The sequence below is a fragment of the Ranitomeya variabilis genome, chromosome 2 (genome assembly GCF_051348905.1).
Source record: "Ranitomeya variabilis isolate aRanVar5 chromosome 2, aRanVar5.hap1, whole genome shotgun sequence".
Lineage (NCBI taxonomy): Eukaryota > Metazoa > Chordata > Amphibia > Anura > Dendrobatidae > Ranitomeya > Ranitomeya variabilis.
This window is the reverse complement of record NC_135233.1, coordinates 382,778,111-382,789,984: the sequence shown is the minus strand read 5'-3', so window position 1 is coordinate 382,789,984 and position 11,874 is coordinate 382,778,111. Positions and strand designations below refer to the sequence as shown.

The following is an 11,874-nucleotide window of genomic DNA, read 5'->3' as shown; positions in this document are numbered from 1 at the left end:
GTATAAAACAAGAAGCGCGTCACTTCCTTTTCCTCTCTTTCCCTGCGGTCTCCGCCATGGTGAGTGTTACAGAGGCGCAGAGAAGGGGGATCCCGGCAATCCAGCGCCATCTGTCCCCGGGAGGGCTCGGGGGGCTGTGGTTGGGGGTGATCGGTGTTTGTGGGGGGCTCGGGGAGGCTATTATGCGGTTATTGTGGAGGAAGCCCCCGGGGTATGGACGCTAGTGGCGGCTACACGGCTATGTGCCGCCTGTGGGCATCTGTGTGGAGGGGATGAGTGCTGTCCGGTGTGTGTGAGACGTGGCGGCCCCTGCGGTGTACAGGCCGGGCCTCCGGTGTGAGGGGCCCCTGGTGTGGTATAGAGGGGTCAGTGTCCTGCGGTCAGTGACTGAGAACCGTCTAATGTCTGACCCGGGGCCCCAGTAGTGATGGCCCACTGATCTGTGGGACTCTGGTCTGGCCCCCATGTCTGCCGGGACCCTGCTGCCTCCTCCGGGGTCTCTGCGGTCAGTGACTGAGAACGGTCTCATGTCTGACCCGGGGCCCCAGTAGTGGTGGCCCACTGATCTGCAGGGCCCTGGTCCGGCCCCCGTGTCTCCCGGGACCCTCCTGCCTGCTGTGTCCTCTGACTTGTAGACTTCTTGCCCCAGTGCCGCTGCTCTCAGGGTTCCTGTCCGGTGGCTACAGGCTCTGGCCCGGGCCCTGCCGCTCGTCTCTTCTCTCAGTAGCTGCAGGATGTGGCTAAGACGGCCACTGACAGCAACCGATCTTGGAAGAAGCATTTTCTGAAATTGTTTAAAACCTTTTGATGGTGGGAAAAAATTATATTCTCCCCCCCCCCCCCCTTTTCTTTTTTTTTTTTTTTTTCTTAGTCGCTCGTCATCCCAGAGAAGTTCCAGCACATTCTTCGTGTCCTGAACACAAACATTGATGGACGAAGGAAGATCGCCTTCGCTATCACAGCCATTAAGGTGAGTCCTGGGTCTCTGCCTGTGGAGCCTTTCGTACGCTGGGACTTGTAGTTCCACCATAGCTGCATGCAGTGATTTCGGGACTGTCTTGTCTTGCAGGGTGTCGGACGTCGTTACGCTCACGTGGTTCTGCGTAAAGCAGACATTGACCTCACAAAGCGTGCAGGAGAACTGACTGAAGATGAGGTGGGTGGTAGTCCGAGTGGTGGTCCCTCAGTCTTGGTGAGGTTTTTATTCTGTGATTTTAACCTGTTCCTCTCCTCCCAGGTTGAGCGCGTGGTGACAATTATGCAGAATCCTCGTCAGTACAAAATCCCAGATTGGTTTTTGAACAGACAAAAAGACATTAAGGATGGGAAATACAGCCAGGTGGGTAGTCGGGGGAGCGAGGGTGGGTTTCTGGGAGGACGCTCCCCTGGAGTCCGGTAGCAGATTGCTGTTTTTACTGTCTGTATACAGACTGCCGTACCCTGGCTGACCTCGCATCAATTAGACCCGAACTTATAGCGTCCTATGATGTCTGTGGCCGCTTCTAGCCGACCTCGCAGCACAAACACCAAAGATGCTGACCACATTTATAGTTTAGGTGATACTTGTCAGACCATGGTGGTCACTGGAGTCGGGGTCTTAACCCCTTTGTTCACCACATTTCTGTAGTGGTGGTTGAACAAACCCAGCCATTCACTGTCCAGGACTGATGGAGGTAGCCGACCACTGTCGGAGCCTGCGACACAGATGGCCCCGATCTCTGCACCCATTATGGGTCTCACTGGTGATACCCCAGTTCGGTACTGACTGTCCTGTTATTTTAGGTTCTGGCTAACGGACTTGATAACAAACTCCGTGAAGATCTGGAGAGGCTCAAGAAGATCAAGGCACACAGAGGCCTGCGTCACTTCTGGGGGTGAGTTGTTTGCAGTGTTGTGCGCTTTCTATATAGGTGACGATATTGCGGTTTGTCTGCAGTACTAGATCAGTGGGGTCTGACACCCAGCTCCCCCTGTGATTAGCTCCGTGCTCAGTAGCGGCTGTTCATGGATAGCTTGGGTCACAATCCAGTATTGTCTGAGCTGCAGTCCCAGAACGACCACTTCAGTGAGTGACGCTGCAGATGCCTGATCGGTGGGAGTGCTGGGGCTCTGATAGTGATGACCTAAGTGGTGCACAATGTGTTCTAGGATTTCCATTAGGCGACTGGAGTCTTACACCTGCTGGGGGGGAGCCTCAAACACTTGATGAAGGCGACAATCAGGATTCAGGTGTTTGTGGCTTCTGCTACAGATTACATCATAAAACAGACTTTTATTCACCATATTCACCAGATTGCCAGATGTTTTTCTTTCAACTTGGTGAAGTTTTTTTTGTGGCTGCCGCCTCTGCTGGTGACTCCTCTGATATTATGTGAAATGTCAAAGTAAGGCTACGTTCACATTTGCGTTGTGCGGCGCAGCGTCGGCAACACACAACGCAGCGTTTTGTGATGCATGCAGTCATTTTTTGCATGAATTTTGGTGCAGAAAAAACCATCATGCAGTGTCCTCTGCGCCCTGACAGTTGTGCCAAAATGACGCATGCGTCACAAAACGCAAGACAACGCATGTCCATGCGCCCCCCATGTTAAATATAGGGACGCACGACGCATGTGGCTGCGCCCGGCGCTGCACCGCACAACGCTAATGTGAACGTAGCCTTACGTCTGCCGAAGACACAGGATCCAGATGAGATAAGAGCTGTGTAATGTGACTGGCCGGAGTCCTGACAACACTTGGTTTGTCTGCTCGGCTTTGACATCTCTAAATCTATATGTGCACCCACCCGTTGTGATTGACCTGAATGAGCGTATACCTCTGCACACCATAGTGGGGCATCTATGTGCAGGTATGGAGACACTTATAGGCAAGATGTCAGATACACATTGTACAGAAGTTGTCAGCTCCTGTGGGTGGTGCTGCAGGGGATGGTGTATAACCTATAGCTCTGTGACCTCATGATGTGGACGGGTCTGTGCAGTGGTTTGGATTGACTGTTTTGTGCTTTTCTTGGATCCTATGGCCTCTACTAATGATTCTGTTGTCTAGGGGAGTGGTCTCCTCCAGCTTATGGCTTTTCCACATCTGTAGCTCTCGGCCTGCTCCTATAGTTTCTGACTAGACGGAGGATAACTGGTTAATGTCTTTGCAGCTGTTACCAAAGTACATACTTCAAAATTAAGCAACTGTCCAAAATCTGTCAGGTGTTGGCCCCCAATACCACGTACCCTGCGGGCCGAGGAGTTCTGGCTTTAGTCTTCCCCTATTGCAGATTTGTCACAGAGGGTGAGGGGTCTCTGAGGAACTGTAGACTGTAGACTGCGAATACTCGGCGGCTCCTGACATTGATTTTGACCAGCAGATCTTGTCTTTGACTGGAGTTATAGGAATCCACTGGGTTATGAAGCGTAGTATATAAGGCATTATGGATTCTGTAGGGGCTGATTTGCCAAAAGCTTCAGTATTGGACTGGGCTCAGTTATTGCAAAATAATAGAAACCCTGTTAGCGGGGTCTTGTCAGAAACTATTGGTGTGGTGATCTTGCATGTTTTTTGCTCTGTTTCTGTAATGGCCCTGTAAAATAAAATAAAAAAAAAATTGCAGATGTGAATGCGGTCTTAAAGGAGCTTTCTGGTCTTCTGATAATTAAGCAGTTCTGATTCCGTACAGCGCTGCACACTGTCAGGGTCATCCGATGATTGAAAATTCAGCGAGGCTGCACATGTCTGGTCAGTGTAACTGTAGTCATGTGACCGACACCACCGAATCCTGACAGTGTGTGGTGCACGTGCTGTAAGGCTGGGTTCACATTGTTACTGGCGTCCTTTTGACGGACTACGTTACACCGCGGCATAACGTGGTGTAACGCAGTCTGTTAACGCCGCCATTGAGTCCAATGTCGGATGCATCGCTAGCGCATGCCCACAATGGGCGTGCGCTAGGGATGTGCTGTCATTGAGTGACGGACCCTGGGTCGCAGGCTGCAGCGTTTCCGGGTCCGTCACTGCTAGCGCGCTGACATAACGTAAGTGCCGATAACAGCAGCCCGTTAACGCATGTGTTGAACGGGCTGCTGTTAACGCAATGTGAACTTGGCCTAAGGAATCACAAGTCGGCAGTCACACGGATTTTGCAGAAGACCAGAAACCCCTTTATTAGTCAGGTGTTAAGTTTACAAAACCGTTCCATTAAACTCTTTTGCACTGCTATCTATGGGCCTTTGTAGCAGTAACCCCCCCCCCCCCCCCCCCCCCCGTACACCTCAGGGAAATATTGCAGTAGACTGTCAGCTGAACCAGTCAATATTGCCAGGGTCAGCCAACATTATTCTAACTCCAGTCCTTAAGGCCCCCAGCAGATGTTTTAAGGACCTCCTTGGTGTTGCTCAGGTGGGAAACTTTGGTAAACTCTGCTGTAATTTGGTTGCCTGCAATACTAAAACAAAAAAAAACAGAACTTGTGAGCTATTGGCAGACTGGAGGGTGAAAAATGCTGCTCTGATCTGCATGTGTCCCCTAACAAATGACTGGGGAAATGAGGGTCCTACAGTCTCATTTCTTGTTCTGAGATGGGCTGGTGGGCTCTTATCACACACGGGTGATCTCCTATGTATGGGGGGAGATGTCTGCTGGCTGAACCTTTTGGTCACCCGCTATCTAAAGTGTATGGTGGGCTTCAGAGTAGTCCAATCTCTCGGTATCTCGGTTAGGTCTGGATGGAAAGAACAGACAACGCTTAAAGAAGCTCCCACCACCGATTTTATTCCCTAAAGCATTTAGTATGCTAAGGAGAGCAATCCTCAGGAAGGTTTCAGTGGTACACGAGCTATAGTGACCTCCTGTAAAGCAAGATTCATTGTTTCTCAGAAGGTCAGTTGTGTAATAAGGTCATATACAGACTCAGGAATATATGTTCACATGTTTCTCAGGTCTCTAAGTCTCGGTCTCTTGCTGAACGGTCATCCTGCCAGCATTTCAGCAGTGACTTTTGCCAGACCTATTGTGTATCTGTAATGCCTGGTAATTAATGTTAGTGACTTTCATGAGTTCTGGTAATGTTCCTCAGTAACACATGATTTCTTCTCCCTCTACAGTCTACGTGTGAGAGGACAGCACACAAAGACCACCGGCCGTCGTGGACGCACAGTTGGTGTGTCCAAGAAGAAGTAACCGCTCCGCCGGTGTTATTGTCAATAAAGTTCTGTATAAAACAAATCTGCAGCATTTTCTCACTGTTCTCTATCTAATCATGGGGGGGGAAGACCTCTGGGCCCAAGATGCCAGAGACGTATATCTATGGAAGATTACTGGGGTCTGCCCTGTGCTACAGGCTGGGATTACATCTTATGCCGATGTAGAATGTTTTGATTATTTCTATTGGGTCTGCCATAAAGGTATAGAAGAGGGTGCATTGCACAGAACATGGGCTCTGACCTCATTGTGTGTGGGGACAATTATATCAGTTTATAGGGGTTTTACCACAGTAAAAATGCAAGTGACTTTGGAAAATAATGCTCTTCTCAAATACAGTTGATTAGATGAGATGTCTGTGCAGCCCGATCACTGGTCATCTGCTGTGGCCGAGCATGGGCTGATATCTATAATCGGATGGCACATATGTATCAGACTCATGCAGACAGTGACATTCTCATGTCCGGCAAAGATGTGGGGTTAAGCAGTGTTCATCTGAGGCAGACACCATGTCTTACTATGCATCTGTATGTACCATAGAGTGCTCTCCAACATGGTACAGAGAACTTGATGCCATCCCAATGTCTTCACCACCACTCCTATCCAAGCCCTAACCCATGTCTTCAACCTATCATTAACCTCTAGTACTTTTCTCTTCTGCTTTCAAACATGCCATGATCACACCTATCCTGACCCAACCTACACGTTCATCTGTTGCCCCATTTCACTCCTTGAACAGCATGTCCAACACTCCTACAATCTCTAACTTTGACAACCTACAGTCTGGCTTCTGTCTCCACTGCAACTTCCCTGACCAAGCTTTCTAACGATTTACTGCCAAAGCCAACAGTTCTTGATAATCCTTCTTGATTTGTCAACTGTTCACCTCTCCATACTCAACTCCCAACATATCAACTTCAAGCTCCTCACGCTGACCTACAAAGCTGTCCATGTTTCCCATATGTATCTGAGCTAATATTCTGACACGTAACCTCCAGTCCTCCCAAGACCTTCTCTCCACAATTATACACTCCTCACCCAATCACTTCTAAGACTTTTCCCAAGTAGTCCCACCCTCTGGAACTGTGTCCTAACATGTTCAATTATACACCACATTGGGAACTTTAAGGTGGACTTGACAACCCATCTCTTCAAGAAAGCTACGGCCTGCAGTAACCCTGCTGTCACCTCCACCTGTACTACCGTAACACCCAACCTACTTGTTGCTTCCCTAATATCCTGTAGGCTGCATTCCTCCACAGGCTGGGTCCTCACCCCTCTGTACCAGTCTGTCACTGTTGGCTTGGTCACCATGTTTTGCGTATGTACCCATGTACAGATCTATGGAATCGACAGTGCTCTAAAGAGAAACTGCATAGATTACGGCTGTGTGCCTGCATCATGATCTGGCACAAGGACATGAGCGCTGCTAGCAAGAGTCACTGATCTGCTTGGCCCTGAGTCTGATCGCCGCCTCCGAGATCTCTGCTGTCTCTTTGGGATCTGTTATCAATGCACTGTCCCAGGAGAAGCTGGGACAGCGCATCAGATATCGGCACGCTTGGCCCAGGAGAAGCTGCTGATGGATAAACTGGTTAAAAACAAATTCGAAGCCCAGTGACCACACGAAATTAGTAGCCCGATGAAGAAAAAGGATGATTTCTGGTCATGACTTTTATATATAATGCTTTTATTTTTTTTTCCCCTCTTACATTAGATGTTTTTTAACATTATACATTTTTTATGGTGCCATTTATTCCATGTGAAGAGTGGCAAATATAGATAAATACAATAAACATGACCAAAACTTCAGGTACAGAAGGAGGGAGGACTCTGCCCGCGAGGGCTCACAGTCTGCAGGGGATGGGTGAGGATACACTAGGAGAGGGTAGAGTTGGTCGTGCGGCGGTTCAGTAGGTTGAGGATCGCTGTAGGCTTGTCGGAAGAGGTGAGTCTTCAGGTTCTTTTTGAAGGTTTCTATGGTAGGTGAGAATCTGATGTGTTGGGGTAAAGCGTTCCAGAGTAGGTTGGAAGCACGGGAGAAGTCTTGGATGCGGTTGTGGGAAGAAGTGATAAGAGGGGAGTAAAGAAGGAGATCTTGTGAGGATTGGGGGTTGCGTGTAGGTAAGTACCGGGAGACCATGTCACCGATGTATGCGGGAGACAGGTTGTGGATGGCTTTGTATGCCATAGTAAGGGTTTTGAACTGGAGTCTGGATGATAGGAAGCCAGTGAAGGGCTTGTCATAGGGGAGAGGCTGGGGAATAGCGGGAGACGGGTAGACTAGTCGGGCAGCAGAGTGTAGGATGGATTGAAGTGGTGCCAGAGAGTAGGAGGTTGCAGTAGTCGAGGCAGGATATGAGGGCATGCGCTAGTGTTTTTGTGGTTTCGTGGTCAAGGAATGCACGGATCCGGGAAATATGTTTGAGATGGCAGGAGGAGGTAAGGGCTTGGATATGTGGCTTGAATGAGAGGGCAGAGTCGAGGATCACCCCGAGGCACTGAGCATGCGGGACTGGGGAAAGTGAGCAGCCATTGACATTGATGGATAGGTCTGGTGGAGGGGTAGAGTGTGATGGGGGAAAGATGATGAATTCTGTTTTGTCCATGTTCAGTTTTAGAAAGCGAGCAGAAAAGGCTGAGATGACAGACAGTGTGGGATTTCGGTGAGTAAGGAGGTGAAGTCAGGTCTGGATAGGTAGAGCTGCATGTCACTGGCGTAGAGATGATACTGCAAACCGTGGGATTCTGTGAGTTGTCCCAGGCCGAAGGTGTAGATGGAGAAGAGCAGGGGTCCTAGAACTGAGCCTTGAGGAACACCGACAGACAAGGGGCGAGGTGAGGAGGTGGTGTGGGAGAGGGAGACACTGAAAGTTCGGTCTGTTAGATATGGATATGACGAGATCCAGGATAGGGCCAAGTCTGTGATGCCAAGAGATGAGAATCTGTAGCAGGAGGGAATAGTCCACAGTGTCAAAGGCAGAGGACAGGTCCAGGAGGACAGAGTAGTGTCGCTTGCTCTTGGCAGTTAGTAGGTCATTGGTGATTTTAGTTAGGGCAGTTTTGGTTGAGTGATGGGGTCGGAAGTCAGATTGTAACCGGTCAAAGAGGGAGCAGGAGGAGAGGTGGGAGGACAGTTCAAGATGGACGTGTTGTTCCAGTAGTTTTGAGGCATAAGGGAGAAGAGATATCTGGCGATAGCTAGACACAGAGGATGGGTCGAGGGAGGGCTTTTTGAGGATGGGTGTGATCTTGCATGTTTGAACGATGAGGGGAAGACACCAGTTGTGAGTGAGATGTTGAAGAGGTGTGTTAGGGTTGGGATGAAAACTGTGGCAAGGTTAGGGATGAGGTGGGATGGGAGCGGGTCAAGCGTGTAAGTGGTGAGGTGTGATCTTGACAGGAGGGTGGAGAGCTGATCTTCTGTCATAATATATAAATCTTCGTTAAACCTTGTCTAATGCACCAATCCTTAATGTGGAAAAGCGACAGAAGGGCTGCAGATTCTGGGAGATGCTGTACAGAGCATCATGGGGGTCTTGTCATGGATTCATGATAGGAGTGTGTGAGCGACATCCAGCCCCATCACAGGCTTATATCAGCAATGTCTGACTCCTAATAATGCAAATCTTGTTCCCTTCAATTCAAAATTTTACTGATCTGAATCCAATCGAGCACATCTGGGACAGCATGTCTTGTTCCATCCACCAATGCTACGTTGCACCATAGACTGTCCAGGAGTTGGCGGATGCTTTAATCCAGATCTGGGAGGCGATCCCTCAAAAGAACATCTGCCCGCCTCATCAGGAGCATGCCCAGGCGTTGTAGGGAGGTTATACAGGCATGTGGAGGCCACACACACTACTGGAGGCATCTCCACTGAAGTTGGATCAGCCTGTAATTTGATTTTTCACTTTGATTTTGAGTATTGTTCCAAATCCAGACGTCCATCTGATATTAATTTTGTTTTACATTGATCATTTTTATGTTTTATTGTTCTCAACTCATTCCACTATGTAGTGATTAAAGATTTGCAACTGGAATATTTAATTCACTGATATCTAGGATGTGGTATGTTAGTGTTCCTTTTATTTTTTTGAGCAGTGTATATAAAAAATTGGCTTCTATCTCCATGGTAACAGATGGCAAACTACTCCCATTTAGGATAACCCTGCAGTCTCCTACTCCCATCCTGGCCTCTGTGCTGCTGTATATCTGGTAGGTTAGTCAGAAGTCTGGGCACGTGGCGGGACGTATGGCTGTGGGATCTGACTACAGTGTTGTCTGTTACCACAGAGACGCATCTTTTTTTTTTATAACCTACTGCAGATTTGCTTTATTTTATGTGCAATCAGGAATATACTGACGGCCTAAGCTTAGGACAGAACTGCAGTACCGGAAATGTTGTCACCAAAAAACAACTTTTTTTTTAAATTTTAAATGCATTTGAGGCACCAGAACCTGCGGCCATGATCATTATGGGCAGTACAGAAACCTGTCTGCACACGCCCTGACAGCTATCACTTGTATAGATCTGTGGTGGAGCCGGAGCAGCTGGGGTCTGATTACAAAAATAAGCAGAATGTAATAACCTGAGAGCACGGACGCCTCCTCCGGTCCGCTCTGTAATCACCACAAGCCGTAGGACGGACAGTGCGTGCAGGACGGACAGTGCGCGCAGGACGGACAGTGCGCGCAGGACGGACAGTGCGCGCAGGACGGACAGTGCGCGCAGGACGGACAGTGCGCGCAGGACGGACAGTGCGCGCAGGACGGACAGTGAGCGCAGGACGGACAGTGAGCGCAGGACGGACAGTGCGCGCAGAACGGACAGTGCGCGCAGGACGGACAGTGCGCGCAGGACGGACAGTGCGCGCAGGACGGACAGTGCGCGCAGAACGGACAGTGCGCGCAGGACGGACAGTGCGCGCAGGACGGACAGTGCGCGCAGGACGGACAGTGCGCGCAGAACGGACAGTGCGCGCAGGACGGACAGTGCGTGCAGGGCGGACAGTGCGTGCAGAACGGACAGTGCGTGCAGGACGGACAGTGCGTGCAGAACGGACAGTGCGTGCAGAACGGCCAGTGCGTGCAGGACGGACAGTGCGCGCAGAATGGACAGTGCGCGCAGGGCGGACAGTGCGCGCAGGACGGACAGTGCGCGCAGGACGGACAGTGCGCGCAGAACGGACAGTGCGCGCAGGACGGACAGTGCGCGCAGGACGGACAGTGCGCGCAGGACGGACAGTGCGCGCAGGACGGACAGTGCGCGCAGAACGGACAGTGCGCGCAGGACGGACAGTGCGCGCAGGACGGACAGTGCGTGCAGAATGGACAGTGCGTACAGGACGGACAGTGCGTGCAGAACGGACAGTGCGTGCAGAACGGACAGTGCGCGCAGGACGGACAGTGCGTGCAGAACGGACAGTGCGTGCAGGACGGACAGTGCGCGCAGAACGGACAGTGCGCGCAGGGCGGACAGTGCGCGCAGGACGGACAGTGCGCGCAGGACGGACAGTGCGCGCAGGACGGACAGTGCGCGCAGAACGGACAGTGCGCGCAGGACGGACAGTGCGCGCAGGACGGACAGTGCGCGCAGGACGGACAGTGCGCGCAGGACGGACAGTGCGCGCAGAACGGACAGTGCGCGCAGGACGGACAGTGCGCGCAGGACGGACAGTGCGTGCAGAATGGACAGTGCGTACAGGACGGACAGTGCGTGCAGAACGGACAGTGCGTGCAGAACGGACAGTGCGCGCAGGACGGACAGTGCGTGCAGAACGGACAGTGCGTGCAGGACGGACAGTGCGCGCAGAACGGACAATGCGTGCAGGACGGACAGTGCGTGCAGGGCGGACAGTGCGTGCAGGACGGACAGTGCGTGCAGGACGGACAGTGCGTGCAGAACGGACAGTGCGTGCAGGACGGACAGTGCGCGCAGGACGGACAGTGCGCGCAGGACGGACAGTGCGCGCAGGACGGACAGTGCGTGCAGAACGGACAGTGCGTGCAGGACGGACAGTGCGTGCAGGACGGACAGTGCGTGCAGGGCGGACAGTGCGTGCAGGACGGACAGTGCGTGCAGGACGGACAGTGCGTGCAGGGCGGACAGTGCGCGCAGGACGGACAGTGCGCGCAGGACGGACAGTGCGTGTAGGACGGACAGTGCGTGCAGGACGCCGATGGGGCGATCACTGGGAATAGGACCGACGCTCTCTGGGTTATAAGTCCTGCCCGGCCCCGTCATAGCCTGCAGTTATCTGATTATTCTGGGGGAAGCTGCGGCCGGACCAGAAATTTTCCTTGCAGTCATTATAAATTTATTATATGGCCACCCCCCCAGAATATTATGTAATACGTGGACGGCTACATCTGCCAGAATAGCATCAGCTTGTATAGAGGGGCCTTATTGGGGTCCCTCAGGTCATGTCTGATAATGCGGCCCCTTAAAGGAGTTTCCCCAAAAATGAAAGTTGTCCCCTATTTCGATGATAATCGATAAGTGAGGATCTACCACTGGGACCCCCAGAGATCCTGAGCGCATCCTGCATCCTTCGTCTATGGGACCCCGGCGATAGTGGAGGGCAGCGCTGAGCTCGGCCCCCGATCTATATCCTCAGGATCTGTGGGGGTCCCAGCAATCTGACTATGGATGGGGGGGGGGGGCGATAGTTTCTGATTCTG

At 51.5% G+C, this 11,874-nt stretch overlaps 1 protein-coding gene across 1 annotated transcript; it reads left to right on the top strand.

Annotated features, from left to right (window-relative positions):
• The first annotated feature begins 7 nt into the window (after positions 1–7).
• Positions 8–5,214, top strand: RPS18 (ribosomal protein S18). The gene is made up of 6 exons (XM_077286225.1): positions 8–59; positions 872–970; positions 1,070–1,156; positions 1,238–1,339; positions 1,783–1,874; positions 5,094–5,214. Exons 1-6 carry the CDS (start codon positions 57–59, stop codon positions 5,167–5,169), a joined length of 459 nt encoding a protein of 152 aa, XP_077142340.1. The 5' UTR covers positions 8–56; the 3' UTR covers positions 5,170–5,214.
• The last annotated feature ends 6,660 nt before the right edge of the window (positions 5,215–11,874 follow it).

Excerpts from the sequence above, each read along its gene's own strand:
- RPS18 (XM_077286225.1), top strand. Across the intron at positions 1,157-1,237 it reads GAGAACTGACTGAAGATGAG|GTTGAGCGCGTGGTGACAAT; the intron begins GTGGGTGGTAGT and ends CTCTCCTCCCAG. Across the intron at positions 1,875-5,093 it reads GGCCTGCGTCACTTCTGGGG|TCTACGTGTGAGAGGACAGC; the intron begins GTGAGTTGTTTG and ends CTCCCTCTACAG.